Source organism: Podarcis cretensis (genome assembly GCF_951804945.1).
Source record: "Podarcis cretensis genome assembly, chromosome: 12".
Lineage (NCBI taxonomy): Eukaryota > Metazoa > Chordata > Lepidosauria > Squamata > Lacertidae > Podarcis > Podarcis cretensis.
This window is the reverse complement of record NC_137181.1, coordinates 10,584,806-10,610,566: the sequence shown is the minus strand read 5'-3', so window position 1 is coordinate 10,610,566 and position 25,761 is coordinate 10,584,806. Positions and strand designations below refer to the sequence as shown.

The 25,761-nt window shown below is 46.9% G+C and overlaps 1 protein-coding gene across 2 annotated transcripts in view; it reads left to right on the top strand.

Annotated features, from left to right (window-relative positions):
- The window catches only part of ACVR2B (activin A receptor type 2B), a 138,344-nt gene that overhangs the window by 86,381 nt on the left and 26,202 nt on the right, over positions 1 to 25,761 (top strand). For both annotated transcript variants that reach the window (XR_013831823.1, XM_079946920.1), the window contains exons 2-5: positions 6,119 to 6,326; positions 15,265 to 15,374; positions 20,505 to 20,656; positions 24,222 to 24,365. Coding sequence is in view for 1 of the 2 variants with exons in the window: in XM_079946920.1 (XP_079803046.1) it covers positions 6,119 to 6,326; positions 15,265 to 15,374; positions 20,505 to 20,656; positions 24,222 to 24,365 (614 nt within the window). In the remaining variant the exon portion in view is untranslated. The remainder of the gene's footprint in view (positions 1 to 6,118; positions 6,327 to 15,264; positions 15,375 to 20,504; positions 20,657 to 24,221; positions 24,366 to 25,761) is intronic.

The following is a 25,761-nucleotide window of genomic DNA, read 5'->3' as shown; positions in this document are numbered from 1 at the left end:
CCAGGGGCCCTCAATTAGTAATTAATTGACTTTTAATTCTTGCGGCTTACTTGCCTGTTGTGACTCACAGTTTGGGAAATGTTGCTGTAAGATGCCTGGTGTTGTTAAGTTCCAAGAGCGATATATGCACAAACAGAAGAAGGTGGTTTCGTGCAGTGCTAGCATATCCAAAAAGTAAGAATTCTTCAAATGGGGAATTTAGCAGCTTCAACCTCTTACCCAAAAAAGGAAGAAGACTGAAAGCAAGCACATGTTGAGTCCAGTGTTCGATATTAGCACATTTTGCACCTGATTATTGCATGTCCTATAGGATTCAATCGGTTATATTTTATCTGCATAGACAGAATGAATTTCAGGAACCAAAGTGCTTTTTCTGTGCGGCCTGAGCAGGAGCAGCGAATGTTTTAGTGAATTGTTGTCACTTGTCTTCACTTACCCAGCCGCCCTGCTTGCAGTTGTGAAGACTATCCCTGCGTTATGAATGGTCCGTGTCACCATTAAGAAAAAAGAGGTTGGAATAGACCAAGATACATGCAGACTGTCCCTGGATCAAGTGACTTTTCTTCTTTAAGCCCTCGAAAGTTCTTAACTCAGCTCAAGTTTTTCACCTGAACTAGCCAGTCAGTCTGTCATTTGAAAAATATGTCTTGCCCCAACATGGCAACCAGACATTCCATTTTGGCTACTGCAACCCTGGTTTCAGGAGCCATTTGCCGCCTAGCTCTTACAAATCTTAAGTTTCTAACACTGGTTGGGTCCTCATGGCAGTGGGGCAAAAACTGCAAATGTAAAAAAAGGCTTAGTGGTGCAGGAATGGGATGTTCACCTCCTCACCACCACCTGTGTCCCTCATCTTGTTCTTACATGTTGCTACAAATTACAACTCATTTACTCAGCCTGTGTTGGAATCTGTGCTAAAACATGGAATCCCCCTTTATTCTCCCAATGACTTAACCAGAAGTTTGGATTTATTTGACTTCAAGTGTGTTTTTGCGACCCTCACCTCCTGTTCATTTGGTGATGGCTGTTTCATGTGTCTCGCCTCTGATCTGCAGAACAGGATCTGGTGAAAAGCTCCCCAAAGCCGAAAGAAGCTTTCCAAAGGCTGCTCAGTGAGTTTCCTTGCAGAATGGAGACTGGAACCCCAGACTTCCCAGTCCAAAAGCATTGCATACTTTAGCAGGCTGCAAAATAAAAAAAATTCCTTCCAGTAGCACTTTAAAGACCAACTAAGTTAGTACTTAGCAGGCTGTAGCAGGCTGCGTAATGTCACATGGAAGCTTTTCCCCTCACTCCTCACTTGATGGTCTCTCTTTCTTGGCTTAAGCCATGTTCAGCAACTGAATACAGTATCCTAAATCCTTTGTTGTTTTGGTGGTGGTTGGGAATACTTTGTAAAAAAAGAGGCAGCAAGCCCTTTTCATAAAAAAGTCTTGAGATTGTTCAAAGACATAGAATCTTCACTTCATCCTCCCACCACTGTGAGCTAGTTATAATGTGTCCTTTTAAACACATTCTCTGCATCTCAAGGCCTGCCTTTTATCAGCAGCTTGGGAAAAAGAAATGTAATAAACGTCTTATTCCTTTTGAATAATTTTCTTGTCTCCAATTTCTTTTATCTCATTCTATGCCCTTTTAAAATGTGGGGGGGGGGGGTTTGGGGGGGTTATTTGGTTGTTTTTTAATTTTGATTATATATTTTTGTGGTTTTATATTTTGATTTTGTTCTGTGAACCGCCGGGTATAGGGCGGTATATAAAATGAATGAATGAATGAAGCTGAAAAAGGGAAGGAGAAAGGAGTTTTGCTATAGAGGGCAAAGCTTTCCACAAAACCACACTGTGCGCAGGAGCTTAAGGCACAAAACGATTGCCAGATAATTATCCTTAACCGTTTTCTGAGAGGTGCACCCTTTCTTAAAGAAAGTATGTTAAAACCTTGGATATGCAAGTAAATAAATAAATGCCAGTTAATTGTGTGTTTCGTGAAATAGCAACATACAAATCAAGAGGAGACTCTTGACAACAGCAGAGATATTGTTACCTTTGTAAAAAACCTTTTGTACTATTTTTGGTGTAATGGTTCTAGGGGGTTGCGCATGTGTAAGTTGCCACCACTCCTGGCTAGGTTGCCTGGTTGAACCCTTTCTGTCTGGACAGCCCTTCACTGCGTGGCTCTCTCAGTCGCTGGCAGAATCCGTCAGTGGGCATTTCTTAAACTTCTTCCAGCAAAAAAGTTCTTTGACGCCAAGTCTCCTATTCTCCCTGCGTGGAAGTCTTCTGCGCAGGGAGGGTGTGGGCAGCGGAGGACCCGTGCTCTCCCCACTAGTCTCCGTTGAAGAGTCCTGGAGCCTTTTCTCCGATTCCCCCATCTGCCCCCCTTCTCTCCTGGTGTTACGTTGATTTCCTTCCCAGCAGCTGGGCTGCCTCTCTCCCTGCTGGGACCCTCTCCGGCATCGCTCTGGAGCCTTCCCTCCACCTCTGTCTCTGATCGCAGTTCCCTGACATTCAGGTACTATTTCCTCATGTTGACATGGTGATAGTATCACAGAATTGTCAGGTTGGTGGAGGGACCGCGAGGGTCATCTAGTCCAACCCCTTTGCAATGCAGGAATCTTTTGCCCAATTTAGGGTCTGAACCCACGACCCTGGAGCCATTTCCCTGCTACCAGTGCTGGCCTAGGACATTGTGCATCCTGACGCAGAGCCCAAGCGGTGCTGTGCTTCCGATAGGGCCAGCTTATTAAAGAATAAGTCTAGCTGCACCTTTCAGACACCAGCTGGTGCCTTCACCTGTCACTTCCTTATGGCCAGCTTTTGCTACTGCAGTCCATGAGCATATGCCAGGATTAACTGAATATATAGGTACAAGCTTGCATCTGAGTTCCTGCGAGACAGAGGGGCTGGGGAAGCTCCAGCAGAGACTATGATGGTCAGCCAGTTTTAACAATAGCAAATTTGTGTCTGTAGTCTCAGTTTACAATTTGTGAACACCGGGGCTCAGAGATACAGTGGTACCTCGGGTTACATATGCTTCAGGTTACATACGCTTCAGGTTACACACTCCGCTAACCCAGAAATAGTGCTTCAGGTTAAGAACTTTGCTTCAGTATAAGAAAAGAAATCGGGCTCTGGTGGCACGGCAGCAGCAGGAGCAGGAGGCCCCATTAGCTAAAGTGGTGCTTTCGGTTAAGAACAGTTTCAGGTTAAGAACGGACCTCTGGAACAAATTAAGTACTTAACCCGAGGTACCACTGTATACAACTTGCTCATGGATCAGGCAAGTTAAGTGTGTGAGACCAAGGCCTTCTCCTTGCTGTTGTTGCTAGCATTCCAAAATTGGGAGTTAAGACTACTTAGCTGATCTACCAAAAAGATCCTGATCTGCTTTCTGCCAGCCCTGGGTGTAGACTGTGCCTTGGAAAAAATGCAGAAAACAGGAAGGTTGTCAGAGGCTGGAACGGTACATTAGCACCTTGGAAAGCTCTCTCTCCTTTCCCTGTGATGAGCTGCAAGAGAATAAATAATGCAAGTTGAGGAGATAGATGCAAATTTGTGTAGTTTTCACGGGCTGCAGGGTTCTGCCTCCCTTGACAGCACACTTGGGGTTTCGTGGCTCAGGATTCTGAATTTTAGCTCAGGTTTATATATAGATCTAATGAACATCCTTCGACTTGGAGAAAAGGATTTCCCCATGATGGGGGGGGGGGGGGAAAGGCTGCTGTATTGACCGAAGGGATGGTGAAGCATTGCCTGTGGATTCTGACCCCGCTGCAGGTTGCATTTCAGTGGCAAAGCATCTTGATTTGCATGCAGAAGGTCTCAGGGTCAATTCTGGGCACCTGTATTCTCTGCCTTGAAAACCCTGTAGCGCCACTGCAGTCAGCATAGAATACTGAGCTTAGATGCACATTGGTCTCACTCAGTAGAAGGTAGCATTCTATGCTCCTAAATCTCCAGCAGTCTTTTTGCATGGCTTCCCAAGCACCCATGAGCTTTGACCTGATACCCCGACTTCTGAACATCTGACAGCAGGATGGCCTCTCCTTTTGACTGAAGGACAAAGTGGGATAATACCATGGTTGCCAGATGTCTGATTAAGGAAGCTGTAGTTGCTGCTGTATATCCCCCAAAATAGCACAGCTGCAAGCAGCATAATGGATACCGTTTGCCAGGGAATATTACAGCCCCATTGAACTTGCATCATAAATCTGCAGTTTCCTATTACGGTTTTGAATCGGGATTTGGCAACATGGATTCGCTAGATAGACCGGGGACCAGTTTGAATGTTGCTATATTAAACTTTTCTTTAAAAATCACGATGGGAGCAGCCCTCCCAAGGAGAATGTCAAGCAATTAAAAAACAACAACCCAGGAATTTCAAAGCCACACACTCTTTCTTGACCCTCATCTATTTGAAATTGGATAAGCTCTGCAAACATTTTTGTCAGTCGGGTCTCTGCAGCACTCAGTCAATCCTCAACGAAGTGCATTCTTTGTAGCTAGCCTGGAAAACAATGCAATCACTAATTTGAGCACCTTGGTTTTTAATTTAATATTAGTGGTAAGAAAGAGCAGTGGTGGAGTATGCGTATTTCTATACTACCTACTTTTTGCTTAATCATTTGCAGTTGTTTATGTGTGAACACAGGAGGAGAAATGGTGTGCGCTGCAGCTTTCAACATTTGTGCTTTATTGGAACTGTAAGGTTCGCGCGTGTTTCTAGGTTTGAGATAAGGGTTGAGGTTTTGTATCCCTGTTTTTCTTCAGATTGAAAAAACAACACAGTGTGTATGTTTGTTTGGCTGCTGTGAAACCGCTGGTCAGTAGGATCTTCTGTTGTGGTGAATGTAGTATGTGCAGTTTGTACAAAGGACACCTTATTAAATACATACGGAAGAGGCTCGTGCTATTTATTTCTGAAGCTTATAGCTCCTCATCATGTTTCCTCTGTAGTAGGAAGCTGTTGAAGGTGGGGAGGAGTTGGTGGTGTCAATAGTTAAACCCCTTAGGCTTCATCACACTTTGGTTGGGCAAAATATTGCATGTGCATTTTCCTTCTCCGTAAGCCAGTTGGCAAGTCATGCTTTTTTAAAAAAAACCTAGCACCCCAGAGGACCTGGAGCAGACATAGGCAAACTCTGGCCCTCCAGATGTTTGGGACTACAATTCCCATCATCCCTGACCACTGGTCCTGTTAGCTAGGGATGATGGGAATTGTAGTCTCAAACATCTGGAGGGCCGGAATTTGCCTATTCCTGACCTGGAGGCATAACTTAAACATCCTCCTCTCTGTCACTGGCTCCTTGTGTGGTGTTGCGTATGATGCTCTGGTATCCTTGCAATCCAAGGGGCAGCTAACTAGCCATGGCATATAGCAGAGCTGAAACAATAGCCAAGCGGCACTGTAGAAAATGTATGATTCCGTAAGTGTTCAAGGATTACAAAAAGTGATGCATCAGATGAAGCGAACTTTAGCATGCTGGTACGGCTGTCTTGTCCCTCTTGCTAAGTATGCGGTAGTGACGGCACATACCCAGGGGCTGTTGTCATTAAACAACATCCATTTTGCTTCTTAAGGTCCATGAATAATTATAGTTTAGAGGTCCCGGGCCCTAAGGAAGTTAGATTATCCTCTACCAGGGCCAGGGCATTTTCAGTGATGGCTCCAACCTGGTGGAATGCTCTGTCCCAGGAGACCAGAGCCCTGCAGGATTTAACTTCCTTCCGCAGGGCCTGTAAGACCGAACTATTCCACCTGGCTTTCAATTTGAACCTGGCCTGATCTTTTGTTCCCCTTCCTTCCCTCTCCCTCCCCTTTTTATGACGATTGCCCGCTCTGGGATCCCACAGCTGGTTCTCCCCTGGTCTCCTCACTGGCCCAAGTGGGACTAATTTAGCCAGCTAGCCCTAATGTTTATTGGATGGATTTTCTCCTCAAATTGATTTTTGATTTTATTGTTATTTACGTTTTATACCGTATCTTATGCTTTTTTTTGGGTAGCATCAATTAAGTGTTTTAAATTTGTTGTTAGCCGCCCTGAGCCCGGTTTCCTGAACCGGGAAGGGCAGAGTATAAATAAAAATTTATTATTTTTTATTATTATTCTCCCCTGCAGGGCCAGGCCATGGTGAGGCCGAGACCCGGGAATGCATCTATTACAATGCCAACTGGGAGCTGGAAAAGACCAACCAGAGCGGGGTTGAGCGCTGTGAAGGGGAGAAGGATAAACGCCTCCATTGCTACGCCTCATGGAGAAACAACTCCGGCTCCATCGAACTGGTGAAGAAAGGGTGCTGGCTTGACGACTTCAACTGCTACGACAGGTGAGAGGGCACAGGCAGAACCAGCACATTCCTCGCTCCTTCTTACATATGTGCCTGGGGGGCCCTTGCCCCCCAGTCCATGGAGCTTGCAGCTTCAGCCATGAAGACGCTCAGGCTGGGAGCTTTGTTTATACCATCTGGAAGGTCCACGCCAAGGTTGGGGAGGCTCCTCCCTCTTTTAATCTGGAGGGCCACGTGTCAGCGCTCAATGAATGCAAATTTTGCCACCCACCCTACACAACCACTTGAGTTTTCAGAGTGGCTGAAACACTTTATATCCAGTGCTGTTGTCGTTTAGTCGTTTAGTCGTGTCCGACTCTTCGTGACCCTCTGGACAAGAGCACACCAGGCACTCCTGTCTTCCACTGCCTCTCGCAGTTTGGTCAAACTCATGTTCGTAGCTTCGAGAACACTGTCCAACCATCTCGTCCTCTGTTGTCCCCTTCTCCTTGTGCCCTCCATCTTTCCCAACATCAGGGTCTTTTCCAGGGAGTCTTCTTTTCTCATGAGGTGGCCAAAGTATTGGAGCCTCAGCTTCAGGATCTGTCCTTCCAGTGAGCACTCAGGGCTGATTTTCTCCAGAATGGAGAGGTTTGATCGTCTTGCAGTCCATGGGACTCTCAAGAGTTTCCTCCAGCACCATAATTCAAAAGCATCAATTCTTTGGCGATCAGCCTTCTTTATGGTCCAGCTCTCACTTCCATACATCACCGCTGGGAAAACCATAGCTTTAACTATACGGGCCTTATTTTTCTAGAAAAATTGGTGCTGGAACTCAACATGAACACCTCCCTTCTTCTCTTATAATGGCAGTGGCACCCACCTGAGAGGTGCTGGCACTGAGTTCTGGCGAGAGAAAAAAGCCCTGGTAGTATCCATTGAGATGGACTGGGGGTTTTTTTTGGGGGGGGAACCTTTTAAAATACCTTTTTATTCACGAATAATTTAAACAACAAAAGACAAACAAAAAAATACCAACCAGCTGACATCTACAATTCTTACTATATGAACTGCAACTTGACAATTCCGTTCATTCCATTCACAGTTAGTTAATTTCTAAATACACACACAACCCCCATCTCAGCTGGAGAGTACAGCTATATGTGTCCACCCATAAATAAGCCACAATGACTTTAACAAGAATCGTTCCTAGATAAGAGTGTTTAGGGTTGTAGTCTCAGCCTGTTCCTGCTGACATCTGAGGAAGAGCCGTGGCTGAGTGGTTGATCACCTGCTTTGCAAGCAGAAGGTCCCAGGTTCAAATCCCAGCTTCTCCAGGTAAGGCTGGGAATGTCCTCTGCCTGAAACCTGGCAGAGCCTCTGCCAGTCCGTGTAGGCAATAGTGAGCTCAATGGACCATTGGTCTAACTCTGTATAAGGTAGTTCCCTCTGTTCCTGCAGTTTCTCTTATCTTTCTAGGGCTTAAGCGTTCTCTTTCCCTGCCCTGCTTTTTTCTGCAATTCATTCATTTCCTATTTCTGCATTGCATCTGTTAGCCGGCGATGTTGCTCTCAACCCCCTCCTGCACGTCCCTTTTTTAAAATTTCCTAATTTAGTTTATGTTCCTTGTCATTTCTTTGCCTTGCTCAGCCTTCTAAATTGCTGTTCGGCAGTTAGCAGATCAGCCATGCTACACGATCTCCCTCTCGGAGTCTTTTTCTCCTCCTGCTCCTACAGAAACCAGAAATTTCTCCAGTTGGCATTACCACTCTTAAGCTTCCCTTCCTGTTCCCAGTCCTGTAGGGTGTGGTGTCGCTTCTCATCTTTTGGCCGGTATAATATCCTTTATTTACCCCACACCTCCTGCCATTATTTCCCCCCCATCTCAAGCTTTGCGCTGCTGTATATTTCTTGGTCGCCTTTAATTTATGGATTGCTGCGATAGGTGGTTTTTTTATTTGTGTAGCGTACCTAGTATATGAATTGCTTCCATCAATGGGAATAAATTATGATGACGACGAGTAATCTAACGCCAGCGACTACTGTTGCCACTCCTGCTTGGCCTACCCTCCTCTAAAAGGAATCCCATGAGAATGGGGGGGGGGGCGCGCAGGGAGAATATGCAAGCCTCCAAACGTTGCTAGACTCCAACTCCTATCAGCCTGAGGAAGCATGGCCAGTGGGCAGGGATCATGGGAGCTGTAGTCAAGCAACGGTTTCCTCATCCCTCTTAAAATATGACCCAAACTCCTCCCCTCTATGCAGGGGCGTACTTTGCTAACATGCCTTGAGCAAGGACAAAATTTGGTCCACCTCCTTAGATATTTCTTATTTTTACAATAATTAAAGGTAAAGGTAAAGGTACCCCTGCCCGTACGGGCCAGTCTTGACAGACTCTGGGGTTGTGCGCCCATCTCACTTAAGAGGCCAGGGGCCAGCGCTGTCCAGAGACACTTCCGGGTCACGTGGCCAGCGTGACATCGCTGCTCTGGCGAGCCAGAGCCGCACACGGAAACGCCGTTTACCTTCCCGCTGGTAAGCGGTCCCTATTTATCTACTTGCACCCGGAGGTGCTTTCGAACTGCTAGGTTGGCAGGCGCTGGGACCGAGCAGCGGGAGCGCACCCCGCCGCAGGGATTCGAACCGCCGACCTTTCGATCGGCAAGCCCTAGGCGCTGAGGCTTTAACCCACAGCGCCACCTGCGTCCCCTATTACTATTGACTATTATTTTGCGCCCCTTCAGCTCGGCACCCTGTGCAGGGGAACCGCCCGCATCACCTTAAATCCGGCGCTGCTTTATGACATCACTTCCTGTTGACTGGCCTCTCCCCGCCTTTGGAAGCACAAGTGCTCAAGAAGCCCAATTTGCCACGCAACCGGGGAGCCTTATGCTAAAGTAGCTGCAATTAGTTTACTAGCCTGCCCCATCAAATTATCCCATGCCTGAAAACCAGCGGAAAGTTCGCAAAACACCTGGAGACTGGGGACCAGAAAGGGTTGTGATAGAGGAAGGAAGGAATACTCCCATCTTTTCAGCAACAAGGAGCAGTTTTATTATACATGACTGCAGGCCTGTTAAATCCCATCTTTTCAACTCCTTTAATTTGGTGTATCTACATATAAGAGCAAACGTTAAAGGCCTTCTTTTCCTTGTAGTTGTGAAATCCGGGAAGCTAAGGAGCTTCTGGGTGTTTTCACACAGTAAATGCTCGATAATTTCTGGCGTGCCCTGAGAAATGTTCTGTACAATTACGTGGAGAGCAGCGTGTTCTTCGGAGAGCCACGTGCCGCAGAAAAGGAGAACTTAGTCATTCGGAGCTGCCTACTGGAGCAGAAAAGCACACTTAGCCAGGGTGATAATGGCCCTGCTTTTAGAGCGGCTGTTTTCATTCTGCCTTCCCAGCGCACCTGTTCACACATACACAGGCATTGTATCTTGTCCCTTGATTACTCAAGTTTTTGCTTACCGTCAGCCAAAGGCTTTGGAAGACTTCCGAAATGTATCGAGGGCTTTCTCCCTGGGCCAGTATTGTACAGTGGTACCTCGGGTTAAGACAATTCGCTGCCTCTATTGCATCTGCAGAAAACAGCAGCAGGAGACTTTTTCAGGTGGTTCACAATTTAGCGGAACCACTTGCGACATTGGGGCCCAGTACTGGTCACATGATCTCCTGCAATGATTTCGCAAAGTTTTTTGCAGATAAAATCGCTCAGATTCGGGAAGAAGTAGACTCCACCGTGGGAGCAGGGCCGGGGCGGGAGAGTGCTAGAGTCCTGTCTAGTCAAGTTGAGTGGGATCAATTCCAATCTGTTACTACCGAGGATGTGTACAGGCTGCTTGGACGAGTGAAGCCAACCACCTGTCTCCTGGATCCTTGCCCATCCTGGCTTATAAAAGCTAGCCGGGAAGGGCTGGGCGATGGGCTTCGTGAGGTGGTGAATGCTTCCCTCCGTGACCCGCTGAAAGAGGCGGTTATTAAACCGCTTCTTAAAAAACCATCTTTAGATGCTGCCACGATGGCCAATTATCGCCCAGTCTCAAATCTTCCATTCTTGGGCAAGGTGATTGAGCGAGCGGTTGCTGAACAACTCCAGGCACGCCTGGAAGCAGCGGACCTTCCAGTCAGGATTCAGGCCTCATCATGGGACTGAAACTGCCTTGGTTGCACTGGTTGATGATCTCCGGCGGGCTAGGGACAAAGGTGAGAGCTGTTTCCTAGTTCTGCTGGATCTCTCAGCGGCGTTTGATACCATCGACCATAACATCCCTCTGGACCGTCTTGAGGGGCTGGGAGCTGGGGGCACTGTCATACAGTGCTTCCGCTCCTTCCTCCTGGGCCATGTTCAGAAAGTGGTGGTGGGGGATGAGTGTTCAGACCCCTGGGCTCTCACTTGTGGGGTGCCTCAGGGTTCTGTCCTCTCCCCCATGCTTTTCAACATTTACATGCAGCCACTGGGAGAGATCATCAGGAGGTTTGGGCTGGGTGTTCATCAGTATGCGGATGATACCCAGCTCTACCTCTCTTTTAAATCAGAACCAGTGAAGGTGGTGAAGGTCCTGTGTGAGTGTCTGGAGGCGGTTGGAGGATGGATGGCGGCTAACAGATTGAGGTTGAATCCTGACAAGACAGAAGTACTGTTCTTGGGGGACAGGAGGCGGGCAGGTGTGGAGGATTCCCTGGTCCTGAATGGGGTAACTGTGCCCCTGAAGGACCAGGTGCGCAGCCTGGGAGTCATTTTGGACTCACAGCTGTCCATGGAGGCACAGGTCAAATCTGTATCCAGGGCAGCTGTTTACCAGCTCCATCTGGTACGCAGGCTGAGACCCTACCTGCCCGCGGACTGTCTCGCCAGAGTGGTGCATGCTCTGTTATCTCCCGCTTGGACTACTGCAATGCACTCTACGTGGGGCTACCTTTGAAGGTGACCCGGAAACTACAACAAATCCAGAACGCGGCAGCTAGACTGGTGACTGGGAGCGGCCGCCGAGACCATATAACACCGGTCTTGAAAGACCTACATTGGCTCCCAGTACGTTTCCGAGCACAATTCAAAGTGTTGGTGCTGACCTTTAAAGCCCTAAACGGCCTCGGTCCAGTATATCTGAAGGAGCGTCTCCACCCCCATCGTTCTGCCCGGACACTGAGGTCCAGCTCCGAGGGCCTTCTGGCGGTTCCCTCACTGCGAGAGGCCAAGTTACAGGGAACCAGGCAGAGGGCCTTCTCGGTAGTGGCGCTTGCCCTGTGAAACGCCCTCCCATCAGATGTCAAAGTGATAAACAACTACCTGACATTCAGAAGACATCTTCTGAATATGTGACATTTTAGTGTATTTTTCATCTTTGTTGGAAGCCGCCCAGAGTGGCTGGGGAAACCCAGCCAGATGGGTGGGGTACAAATAATAAATTATTATTATTATTATTATTATTATTATTATTATTATTATTAATTCATTCCGGAGGTCCGTTCTTAACCTGAAACTGTTCTTAACCTGAAGCACCATTTTAGCTAATGGGGCCTCCTGCTGCTGCCGCGCCGCTGGAGCACGATTTCTGTTCTCATCCTGAAGGAAAGTTCTTAATCTGAGGTAATATTTCTGGGTTACCGGAGTCTGTAACCTGAAGTGTATGTAATATAATAATAATAATAATAATAATAATAATAATAATAATAATAATAATTTATTTATACCCCGCCCATTTGGCTGGGTCCCCCCAGCCACTCTGGGCAGCTTCCAACAAAACACTAAAATACAATAACCTATTAAACATTAAAAGCTTCCTTAAACAGGCCTGCCTTTAGATGTCTTCTAAAAGTTTGGTAGTTATTTTTCTCTTTGACATCTGGTGGGAGGGCGTTCCACAGGGCAGGCGCCACTACCGAGAAGGCCCTCTGCCTGTTTCCTGAGGTACCACTGTATTAGGATGTGCTTCTAACCATAAACAATAACTGAAAGCTGAAGACTATAACTAATAGAGCAGAAACAATTCCTAAGAACACACAAAGCCGCCCTACACAGGGTCAGTCAAAACATTCGTCTATCTAGCTTAGTACTGTCTACACGGACTGGTAGCAGTTTCTAAGGGTTTCAAGCAGGCAATCCTTTCCCAGCCCTACCTGGAGGTGCTGGGAATCGAACCTGTGAACCTCCTGGTTGCAAAGCAGATTATCTGCCACCGAGCTACCCTGAGTTTGCCCTCTGCTTTTGGGAAGTGGCGCAGACTGAGCCCTGAGGGCAATGGACAGTGAGAATGGGAGGAAGTTAGGTGGGAGGAACATTTAATGATTATAGGATCATAGAGTTGAAAGGGGCACCCAAACCTTGTCTAGTCCTACCCAGGAATCCCAACTAAAGCATCCATGGCAGATGGCCATCCATCTTCTGCTTAAAAACCTCCAAGGAAGGAGAGTCCACCACCTCCCGAGGGATGACCATTCCACTGTCAAACAGCTCTTGCGGGCAGAAAGTTCTTCCTGATGTTTAGTCAAAATCTCCTTGACTAATGGCTTGAAGCCATTGGTTCTTCTGCCTCCAGAGCAGGAGAAAACAAGCTTGCTCCATCCTTCGTGTGACAGCCCGTCAGATATTTGAAGATGGCTACCATATCTCCCTCTCGCTCTCCTCTTTTCCATGCTAAATATACCCAGCTCCTTCAACCATTCCTCATCTGGCTTGGTTTCCAGACCTTTGATCATCTTGGCCGCCTGCCTCTGCACATGTTATTATTTAATTAAATAAAATAATAGTTAGGGACCTTCTGCGTTCAAGTCAGATGCTTTGCCACTATGCTATGGTCCATATAATCCAGGCTTCCTCAAACTTGGCCCTTCAGATGTTTTGAGACTACAGTTCCCATCATCCCTGACCACTGGTCCTGCTAGCTAGGGATCATGGGAGATGTAGGCCAAAAACATCTGGAGGGCTGAGTTTGAGGAAGCCTGATATAATCAGTAGCCACTGACTGAATCCTCTTTGGAAGTTATGCAAAGAGAAAAAAAGAAAAAGTAAACGAGGGAAAACAAATCTTTTAAAAAAGGACAGAGGGCACTGCAGGGAAATTTGTTGGCATATAGCTTCCGTTACAGACAGTTTGAGGTAGTTACCCAAGGCTTCTGTTCTCTTGTCTTCGTTCTCCCTTTCCATCAGTACAGAACTCCTGGAGCCAACTGCAATTCCTACGTGAGGCATCGGCCACAAATGTGAGCAGCTATTTGTGCAAATGAATCGACGGGCATAACTTATAAATGAGCTCAGAGCTTGCTGCCTGATAAGCTGCGGCTCATTGCTCGATAGCATCACACAGGAAGCAGTTGCCACAAATCATTCTCCCTTATCACATTGGCTCAGATCATCGCTTGACCAGGGGAAGCAGGTCAGACTGCTGCAGAAGGAGGAAAATCTGTGGTTCGGAAAGATTGCAAAGTAATTTTTGCTTCCCTGAAGGGTTTAGTCTATACACTTCCAAAAGTAACCATTGATAAGTAGAAGAGTTGGTGCAGCGTTGTTAAGTAGCATCTTAAGATAGGACATCCCTGGTCCTGAATCTGAGTTCAGTCAGTGAGCTGGCTGCATAGTCTTGGTCAGGCTGTTGCTTTCTCGCACTCAGTCTCCACGCCTCTTTTATAATATGGGGAAAGTGTGGCGTTTAATTCACAGGGTTATCCCCACAAAAGCTACCTGCCAAGCCCTTTCTCCTGTAGCAAAATAACAAATTGCAGGTGTGCAGTGGTGAACGACCCACTCACCCGCATTTTCTCCCTTGAGTATTTAAACTCAAATGTTTTGTCAAACTCAGCTGCGTCACACACACCACAGTTGTGCTAACAGCAAATACTAATTTGTTGCAGGATGGAGGAAATAATGGAAGGAGGATACAGACAAGTTCATTCTCTTACATTTATTTTTTAAAAAAACCATTCTTTAGTCTCTTTGGGCCTTAGAGCTTAAGGGGAAAGTAAACAACTCACATTCCACTTTAGTTTTGATTTTTTTCTTAGGCTTTTAAATCCTATTTTATAGTTCAGCACAACAGCTTTGAGTGATCCAAATGCTGAAGTTTCCGAGGGTCATTTGGATGAACTTGAATTGAACTGTGAACTGAACAAGGAACTGAACTAGTTCACTTTGTAAAGGGACGACCGCAAAGTGGAACTTGTTCCTTAACTCGAGAACGAGATCGGGCTCCTTTGAAAAATGGAATTTTCCGAGCTCTGGGGGCAAAAATCATTTGTAGCACAATAATTTGAAGCAGAGGACGGCAACCGCCTTCATACAGGTGCGGTTTAATTGCGGCAACGTTGTGCTGGCAGACATTTGCTGGCATCGTTTACAGGTGGATTTGGTGCAATCTGCCACAAGAGAGAAGACCTTTAGCTCATTGCCAGCAAAGTCCCACCTGTAAATTACTGTAAGCAGACCCCCAAACTGCTGCTCATGGTGTCTTAATTTTGGGAAATGTTCTAATGGCACCATGAAAGAAGCCATTAAACAGCCATGCCACCTCGTGTCCCTTACCCCTCTGCACATGCCTCTGGGGAAGAAACATGGGGGCAGCTGGCCTTTTCAGGTAGCTTAGCCTTTCAACTCATAATAACATTGCTGCAGTGGCTCTGTGTAGTGCTGGAAAGGTTCCTTGTCCCTTCTGCCTGTTTCCTTTGAAATACAAGGGGGAAGCAACGTGTGGGCATGTATATGTTCTCAAAGCGCAAGGATATTGGAGCGAAACTTGTATATTGAAGTTATACCTTTAAAGAGTTTTAACTCTCCCTTCTGCAAAGTTCCTGTGCGCGTAAAGGGCTCTTGAGATCTCATGCGGCGAGCTTTCTGCCTCCTTATAACAAAAGGTTCGGTGGATTGGCAAAATACAGCAGAAAGCCGGCATTAAATAGGATAAAGACAATTCATTGTGCACCTTTCTTCTGAGGGCAATATAAGAATCCACTGACCTTTATCTTATTTTCTTTTGTGTTGTCTTGCTGTATATATTTATATATATAGGCAGGAATGTGTGGCCACAGAAGAGAGCCCACAAGTGTTTTTCTGCTGCTGCGAAGGAAACTACTGCAATGAAAAGTTCACTCACTTACCCGAAGTTACGGGCCCAGAAGGTGAGGCTTTTGTTTATCAAGAACAAAACTCTTTGTATTGGAAGCCGACTTCAGTGGGTTTCTGCTAACCTTGAATTCCTGGCTCGGCAATAGAACACGGAACCTAATTAGAGCAGTGGCATTTCATATTGCAGAGTCGAGGAGTTCTCAAAAATTTTAAGTTTCTACAGAATGTTGCTTAATTGTTTCCCGGTCTTCTGGGTGAAGTGAATTGCATGCTAGTCTCTCTCCACCTGTGAAGCAAAAGAAATGCGCTCCTTTTCTCTCTCTCGCAGGATTCTGGGTGCAGAACTGCAGGCAGAATGCTTGTGGGAAGGGAATGAGATAGTCTGGTTTATGCAGATTTAGCTAAGTATCTCAATTAGCTCTCGGCCAAATGGCAGCTGGCATAGTAAGTGGTGGTGCTGAGGAAGATGGGAAGTTGCTGAATAATGATCTGTTGATTCATCTAGCTCAGCATGGTCTGCTCTCACTCCCAGGGGGCAGCCCAGTGTTTCAGGCAGGGGTTTCTCCTAGTCCTACCTGGATATGCTGGGGATCGAACCCACAACCTTCTGCTTCCCAGGCAGGTGTTCTGCCACTGAACTACGGCCCTCCCCCAGTGCAAAGGCTAGACTTGGGCAAGCCAGGTTTTCAAACCCAGAACCAGCTTGGCCAAATAATCAGGTTGCTTGAAGCAAACAAGAATCTCTGTTAAAATCCAAATCCAATCCAAGCGGTATAAAGCGAGCAAGGCCACGAACAGAAAGCTAGAGCAAGGTGCATTGTGATATTTTTTCCCTTTCAAAATAATGCTTTGTAACATGTAACGACAAAGCCAACCCAATTGAAATGCAGGAGGGGGAAAATAATTTCTTTTCTTCCTTGGTTTTTTTTTTTTTTTTGCTGAATCAGATTGGAGGTAAACAAATGAGTCAGTAATTCCTTCCCCCCCTGCGTTGATATTGCACGGATGGATCCTGTAGCATTCAGACCATTTGCGAGCAACACATTATAGTCCTTTTGAAGTGCATTTTTTTTTTTTTTAAGTCTCCAAGGTGAAACTTTGCATTAGCAGCACCCTTAAAACACAGGGCACTTAAACTCATCTAGCAATGTAACTGCGAAAAACACCAAGAGCAAAAGCGTCCATCTGTATACAAGTTAAAGGCCAGTACTGATGCAGTCTCGGGTAGAAAAAATCTTCACCTGAAAGATCGGTGAAAGCCAGAAAGTGGACAGAGAGACCGCGCCTGTCTGAGATGTAATGGGAAGGAGTTCCAAAAGGTTGCGCCCTCACCAAAGAGGAGTCCTGATGAGATGGTCTCTAGTGATCAATTTGAAGGGCAAGACGATCTTTTGAGGATCCTGGTCCCAGGCAGTATAATGCTTCTTTGTACACTGGTACCAGCACCTTGAACCTAGCCAGGTGGTTCATTGGAAGCTATTCCCAACTGAAAGCTTAGTCGTGATGGCTGCATTCTGCCTCTGCTGTTGGAGGCAGCATGCCCCTGGGTAATAGTTGATGGGGGATCACAGGCAGGGAGAGAGTTGTTTTGCTGGTAGGCTTCCCAGAGGCATCTGATTGGCCACGGAGGACAGGATGTCGGGCGCAGCTGGCTCTGCCATTAAGTAGACTGAGGAGGAGGCCTCAGGCAGCAGAAGCCCCTGGGGTGGGTGCCCTGTGGGTGCCCTGCTGCCAGCGTAGAAGTGCCGCCAGCATCAGCTAAAATCACAACCGAAATTGCTCAGATCGGGCACAATCTCTCCCGAACTTGCAGGAGTCTGGGCAGAGAAGAAGGGCCGGTGGGAGCAGGTATGGTGGGAGGGACAGGGCAGGGGGAAGTGACGCTGCTCCTTTCTCCTCAGGTGGCAAAGCAGGGTGTTCCACCCCTGATCCTGCACTAGGATGGGCCATTGGCCTGATATAGCAGGACTCTTTTTATCTTCTCTAACTTGAGTTATGGGACGCGGGTGGTGCTGTGGGTTAAACCACAGAGCCTAGGGCTTGCCGATCAGAAGGTTGGCGGCTCGAATCCCCGCGACGGGGTGAGCTCCCATTGCTCGGTCCCTGCTCCTGCCAACCTAGCAGTTCAAAAGCACGTCAGAGTGCAAGTAGATAAATAGGTACCACTTCAGCAGGAAGGTAAACAGTGTTTCCTTGTGCTGCTCTAGTTCACCAGAAGTGGCTTAGTCATGCTGGCCACATGACCCGGAAGCTGTATGCCGGCTCCCTTGGCCAATAAAGCGAGATGAGCGCCGCAACCCCCAGAGTCGTCCGCGACTGGACCTAATGGTCAGGGGTCCCTTTACCTTTAACTTGAGGTAATGGTGTGTAGTGACTGGAAGGGGCGATGCAACATATTTGCATATTGAGGGTTTCATGCAGAAATCACCCACAGAATTTGTGCCACAATCAGACCTGAGGAGTCTGATAGGCCCACGTATGGCCACAAATCTTCTCAGGGCATTGATGAGGAAGTGTCCCATGAACTCAAGGATCTTGATTTGGGCAGCACGGATACTCCAACACATCAAGAGAACTGCCCAGCGCTTACTGTTAGCTTGTCTTGCATGTAACCACGCTCCAAGGTCTGAAGACATTGAGGCCCACATTGGTGAAAGGTGGTTCACTGAACAAAATCAGGTCAGAGCAGTTTACTCCTAGTAGCAGCAGAATTGGTGTCTCGGGATCCAGATTTGGAATCTGATTGGTGATCTATCTAAGATGAGGGTGATGGAGAGCAACAACCTGTGCAGCTGCTGCCTCTTGTTTCAAGGTATGAAGCTTATCTTCAAGCGCCGCAGCTTCTCTCCTCAAGACTTCTTCCTTCTTGGTGAATTCGACGCGCTTTCCCGCAGCTGCTGCCTCGTCCTTCATGAGGGTTACTTCATCTGCCATACATGATGCTCTGGATGGATAAGACGATCTGTTGGCGTAAGAGTGGGAGTGAGAGCTCCCTGTCAGCGAGGAGCGGTGAGAACAAGGAGAGTGTTTGTGCTGTGAGGAGTGGCGTCCTGAAGTGACTACTGACGAACTTGCGATGGAGCTGGAGCAAGACCTTAACAGTAGAGAAGCCTAGGCCGCTGCCTTGAGAATGCGGCTCTGGTTCATCAGCTGTCTTGTCAGCCTCTGTGAGAAGCGCTGTTTCTTGATCCTTTATGCCAGGCATGTCCAAAGTCCGTTTCGGGGGCCTAATCCGGCCCCTGTGGCAGTTTATTTCCTGAGGTAAAATCCTAAAAAAAAAAAACCAACTTCAACCCTAAAAGCTCAACAACTTCAGCCCTGAAAAAAAGCTCAACAACTTTGGTCGGCCCTTTGGTCAGCCCTCATGGCCCTTCACTTCATCAAATCTGGCCCTCTTTGAAAAAAGTTTGGACACCACTGCTTTATGCGCTTCTCCAAAGTGTTCATGGCCTCATGGAAAGTGGAGTCCCTCTGGGCGTTCACCTGCTTGAAATGCAGCCACTCATCGCAGGTAACACTGGGGTGTAGTTGTGCAAAAATGGCGGAGAGGCAATCTGTGTAAGATGTCCTTGGCACCAGGCTTTTGGCCAAGCGGGTCCTCTGGTGAGGCATATTCTCCAGGAGTGTTGCATCATCAGTCTCCAGAATGTTTTCCTCAACCTCTCCAGCCTCTGTCAAGCCGCCTTATCTAATTTACCTTCTGTTCCTCTAAGGTAGCTCTCATTTTGAGGGTCAGCTTCCTAAGTCTGTTTTGACCTGAAGACCCTGTGGCACCATTAGTTGTATCAGAAGCTACTTCCTGTCTCATCCCCTGTTTGGTTGTGTTTTCAGAATGGTCTCCCGTTTTCTTTAAGAATCTGGTTCAAATACACTTATAATTGGAAGGCTGCGGTACCATATCTCAACACTAGATGAGGTGTGGCTTTCTCTCAGGGTTTTATTCCTGTAATCTTAGCTGTTTGAGAAGGTACATGGGCTTTGCAATGGAAAAGTGGGCTTTACAGTGGAGAATTAGCACTTCAATGGAATTGCAATGGAGAAGGCTTGCTGGGTGAGGAGAGTTACTGAGTTGCATAAGTTTGCAGAGTTGCTAGGAAAAGCAGGATGCACTTTTCTTCAATGCAGAGGGTAGGTAGGGAGAATCCCAGGGCTAGGGAGCTTGCAGGCTGATACTTTGAGAACCTTGTTTGCATTTGTAAATTGCTCTGGGAGACCAACAGGGCTGGTTTCACATGCACAAAGGGAAGGCTGATTTGTAAACCACTTTCAGTTGCAAATTCTTGTTAGGGAGAAAGAGAGCGCATCATTCATTCATCCTTACTGCTCTATCTGGAGATTTCTGATAGTATTAACAAAACTCCACAAAGCTCTCATACATAGATTTATTGAAGATAATCAAGGCACATGTAGAAATATTGCTTGCATTCCAATAGGCTGTTCTATGGCTCTAAATGAAGTTCTCTGTGGAGCTCTGTAAGGATGAAGTGAGTTCACCCTTCTTCTTGGACTTTGCCATAATTAGGCTGCCACTAGATTACAAAGGAGAAAGGGAGGCTTCTTCCTGCTCTGGCCAGAGCCAATAGGAGGGAGGTATTTTCCTGCTCTCTGACAGAGCCAATAGAAAGCAGACTATTGCTGTGCCTACATTTCCCAACCTGCCTTGGGGTCTCAAAAGGGGGAAAAGGCACTATCTTTTCCTAAAGGGGCAGCATTGTTATTCCTTCAACCTAATACTAATACGCAGATTTGCTATCACTAAATAACTGACCCCTGTGAGGGCAGAACGGGGTGTGGGTGTGTGAGGGAAAACAGAGAACAAAGAGGTGCATAAACAAAAATGCAATGTCATAAACTCCTATACAGTCTTATATAAATTGATATAGTGTTATTATCCTATTAATGCATGCAGATATTAATAGCCTATTACGTTCTGTATAAACTCAAATCCCCACTCAGCCATAAGTGACCGTGGAGGCAGCCACTATCTCTCAGCTTGGCTACCCTCACAGGGTTGTTTTTGGGATATAAACACAATAAACAAATTAAAATAAATTAAGAACCAAAATCCAACCAGGATGATGGAATTCTGCCTTGGGATGCTGGAGCAAACGGTCATTTCGTCTTAAGCGGCAAGGCAATTCTTACCCTGTCTGGGATCCTTACTGTTTCTCCTCTTCCTCCAGTGGTCTATGAGCCTCCGCCGCCAAGCCTCTCACTGCTCAACATTCTGGTTTACTCTCTGCTTCCCATCATTGCCCTCTCCATCGCCATTCTCCTTGCCTTCTGGATGTACCGTCACCGCAAGCCCCCCTACGGGCACGTCGACATCAGTGAGGTAGGCGAGAAGCAAGGGACACCTGGGAAACAAAGGGTGGTTTCAGGCGGCTAAGCATTTGCAGAAACTGCTTCTGCAAACGGGATTTAGAAAGGGAGAACTGGGCAGATAAACAGGGGAGAAGCAGCTGATTCTCCTGGCGCAATAGCCGGTTCTTGCTGTGGAATCTGTGGCTTTCTTTTCCCCGCGCACAACAGCTGTGACATAAGTACCTTTAATAACGTACTTGCCTTTCTGCTTGCACAGCAATGTTTTGACCGCGCAATAAGTATGCTGCAAAGCGCCTTTAACTTAGTGCAGTCCCATGAATACAGGCTGCTTACCTCCTGAGGACCAGATGCTGGGGAGAAACAAGAGAAGGAAAGTGTCTCTTTGAGCACTGTTTGTGAGCTTCCCAGAGGTGTCTTAACTGGCTACTACTTGGCTAGATGATGGATTAAATGGACCTTTCCACCCAGTTTGTTCTGTGTTGTTGTTGTTTTTTTAAAAAAACCACACAAAACAAAATGGCTCCCTGTATTCTGTTTCAAACGTAATTGGGGAAGGCAGGGCGGTGTAGGTATGGCCGAGAAAAAATGCCACAGTCACCACAAAACAACCTTGAATATCTCGTACAGAATATTATTTTTTAAAAGTTCTGTGACTGTTGGGTGAAAAGTTGCTTGAGTTTGCATTGGCCTAATTTTCCTCTTGAATTAACACTTTTAGTTAGGCCAGGGGTCTGCAACCCGCGGCTCCGGAGCCGCATGTGGCTCTTTTACACCTTTGCCGCGGCTCCGGGGCGGATACTAGCGAGGGGAGGAGGCGCATTGTACGCCCTGAGACTCCCCACTGTGGCGGGCGCTGTACTGGCTGTGACGTCGCATGGGGGCGGTGCGTGCGTTAGTCACGCACCGTCCTGACGTCACCTTCCTGCCCGCCTGCCCGCCCACCCGCTACATTGTAAGGGGCATGTATGCTGGTCACTGTTTTGAAGGGGAGTGAAGAACACACACACACAAAAAGCTAACTTGTTAATTTAACGTTTATTTCTATGAGGAGGAGTAATTCTGAGGGGTCAAACAAAGAAATAATTAAAAAGTGACAAAAAAGGTTATTTTTATAATGACGAGTTTTGCGGCTCCCAGTTTTTTTTTCTTCGGAAACGGGTCCAAGTGGCTCTTTTTGTCTTAAAGGTTGCAGACCCCTGAGTTAGGCTAATGCATGACGCTAAAGCCAGTCAACTGAAACGCTGGAAGGGGATGGTGGAAATATTTCTTTTATTTCTTTTCATTGTTTTCTTTACTGAATCAGACGTTTGAGGTTTAGAAACAAGTCAGTGCCATTCCTTAGCATTGAAAGTGTACAGATGGATACATTTAAGCGAAAAGGCATATTAGTCCTTTTCAAATGCATTGTGATAAAACTTACCAAGGTCAGACTTTGTACAGTGGTGCCCCGCAAGACGAATGCCTCGCAAGACGGAAAACCCGCTAGATGAAAGGGTTTTCCGTTTTGGAGGTGCTTTGCAAAACGAATTTCCTATGGGCTTGCTTCGCAAGACGAAAATGTCTTGCGAGTTTTTTTGCGGGGTTTTTCCCCCCCCCTTTTTCTAAGCCGCTAAACCGCTTATCAGCTGATCCGCTAAGCCCCTAAGCCGCTAATAGCGCTAATCCGCTAAGCCGCTAATGGGCTTGCTTCGCAAGACGAAGAAACCGCAAGACGAAGAGACTTGCGGAACGGATTCTTTTCGTCTTGCGAGGCACCACTGTATTCGTAGAGCCCTTACAGTTTGGAGACTTGGGCAAATTACATTTTTAGCTTTTTAAAACAATCACATGTTCAATGTAGGCATGCAACAATCAGATATCTTCAAGTATGTCTCATATGTGTACATTCACCCTGGGGCTGAGATTGGCTGCAGCTCCCCCATTCAATGTATCCGCAGCGGCAACAACCTGGGTTTGCTCCCACATAACGTGCGAAATGACCTTCGAGGTAAATAGCGAATGTAAGGAATGGCATCAAGTAAAACAGAAGTGGTGGCCCACTTTACCTGCCTTTCCTGCTCCCCTTCTTGAGAAAGTGAGCCACTACTTCTGTTTTACTTTATGCCATTCCTTACATCTGCTATTTACCTCTGAGTAAGTCCTGAGTAGGGGATGTGGGTGGCACTGTGGGTTAAACCACAGAGCCTAGGACTTGCCGATCAGAAGGTCGGCGGTTCGAATCCCCGCGACAGGGTGAGCTCCTGTTGCTCGGTCCCTGCTCCTGCCAACCTAGCAGTTCAAAAGCACGTCAAAGTGCAAGTAGATAAATAGGTACTGCTCCAGCGGGAAGATAAATGGCGTTTCCGTGCGCTGCTCTGGTTCGCCAGAAGCGGCTTAGTCATGCTGGCCACATGACTCGGAAGCTGTACGCCGGCTCCTTTGGCCAATAAAGCGAGATGAGCGCCGCAACCCCAGAGTCGGCCACGACTGGACCTAAGGGTCAGGGGTCCCTTTCCCTTTCCCTTTAAGTCCTGAGTAAGCTTCCTGGGAATAGGAGAGCCCCTCGCTTACATTATGTCACCAGGCCCAGGCTGGAATACCTAAGAGATGCTTCTCCTGGTTTGAAATGAAAAGACTGCCTGTAGGATCCTTGGGAATCCTCTAATTTTATCCTGGGGGAGGCATCTGGCAAGCCAGCATTAGTTCATTAGTTCGTTCTATACCTCAACCAGCCTGGATTAGGGAATAGTATACACACAATAATTACCAAAATAATGGTAGTGAAGTTGCAGATGGATGTTAATGAAGTTGTAGATGACAGGGTGCCAGCGTTTTGCACCTGTTTCGCCCTGGCAAAGTACAACTTCACTAGCATCTCTCGGTATTGTGAACAACACCAAACTTACCTTTTGTTGGTATCTTCATGAACCTGCCTAAAAAGATAAAGAAAACAAAAGGCTGAGTTAAGCATTTGAAAAATCTATTGAAATCAGACATTGTAAGTTCATCTTACACTGGGTAGTTTGCAAGTTTCTGTGGCTTTGCTCAAGGTTTTGTATTTTTCTCAGAAGATTGATAAAGAATGTATAATTAAGTAAAGGGTAAAGGGACCCCTGACCATTAGGTCCAGTCGTGGCCAACTCTGGGGTTGTGGCGCTCATCTCGCTTTATGGGCCGAGGGAGCTGGCGTACAGCTTCCGGGCCGTGTGGCCAGCATGACTAAGCCACTTCTGGTGAACCAGAGCAGTGCACGGAAACGCCGTTTACCTTCCTGCCGGAGTGGTACCTATTTATCTACTTGCACTTTGACATGCTTTCAAACTGCTAGGTTGGCAGGAGCAGGGACCAAACAACAGCAGCTCACCCCATCGCGGAGATTCGAACTGCCGACCTTCTGATCGGCAAGTCCTAGGCTCTGTGGTTTAACCCACAGCGCCACTGCTTCTATCAGCAGCACAGGTTGCATTTTTTCTAGCATTATTGGGTTAGGGAAAAGGCGCGATAGAGCTCACACCCACATTTGGTCGTACCTGAAGCAAATAGGTCCCCAACTTCCAACTTGTCTCTCTATATCATCCCCCACACCTTGTTTGCAGGACCCGGGTCTGCCACCCCCTTCTCCGTTGGTTGGACTTAAACCCTTGCAGCTGCTGGAGATCAAGGCTAGGGGCCGCTTCGGCTGCGTCTGGAAAGCTCAGCTGATGAATGACTACGTGGCAGTCAAAATCTTCCCCATACAGGTGAGTGCCAGAACTGTACCTGCCATTCAGAATTACTTGCTTCCCAATGGTTGCTTGGAGCAGGGAGTCCAAATATATTATCATTGGATTGTAGAGTTGGAAGGGACCACGAGGGTCACCCCCCTGCAATACAGGAACCTTTTCTTGCCCACCTCTCATTGGTAACTGATTTTTAACCGGAGCCCCGTTTTTAATTGAGCGACCATTGGTAGGGTCAGAAATACTGGCGCACCTGGACATCGTATGAGCTGTTCAAGCCAAGTGTTTGGAAACCTGTGGCTCCCCAAATGCTATTTTTCTTCAGCTCCCATCAGCTCCAGCCACATGACCCAATGGCCAGGGCATGATGGGAGTTGTAGTCCAACACCATATGGAGGCCCAGAGGTCTTGCTAGTCCCATATTCCTTCTCCTTTGGGTTTGTTTGCTGCTGCTTTGTTTCTTGATGTAGACCATAGATCACAAACCATAGATCATAGGCTCATTGGAGTTAGAAGGGACCCTGAGGATCATCCAATCCAACCCCCTGAAATTTCAGGAATATTCAGCTATCCCATACAGAGATCAGACTTGCAACCTTGGTGCTATCAGCACAACACTCTAACTGAGCTATCCAGAGACTTTGGTATGGTTGTCCCCAATGTACTCTTTGTTTATTTTGCATTGTACTCTGCCACGAGCAATTATAATTGAGAGACAGAATATAAAAGCACTGTGGGTTGGTGGAGAATTAAAAGTCACATTAAAAAGATATTGGGATATGAAATCCCCACGATTGTCAGTGGTTCCTGAACTTTCGCCCTTTGGGCCGCTTGCAAATCACTGAGGGTCTTAGTGAACCATTTGATGGTTTTTCCGCCTGTATTGCAGCTAGATGCTGTATGGTTTTAAATTGTATTTTTATTGCTTCTTTTATTTCTTATGGATTGTGTTTCGTACCATTCAAATTCCAGCGCAGTAAAATGCAATACAAGAAATAAAAGATGCAATTAAATATGCAATTAAAAATCAATAGGAACAATATAATGCATTGGATGTGTCGTCTCCCGTCTTCAGATCTGCAAAGACGCCATGGAGTGCCTGAACAAATGATTACAGTGGGGAATGCTCCCCCTTCCCAACATCTAGTGTTCTTTTTGCTAAGTTATGTGGGTGGATTGGTGAGTGAGACCACACCACAGGTCTCTTACATGTAGGCCTCACACAGAACACTTTGTGAGAAAATGTGGAGACTGACCAGCACGCAGGTGTGGAACCTATAGGAATCTGGCTGGTGCCAGCAGCAAGTTGCCAGTTTATTTTTTATTATATATGGGTCTGATTTGGGTAAAACTCAGTGACTATGGCAGGATTCTCTGCAGTGTGGCAGGATTCTCTGTTGCTACGTAATGCAGTGTC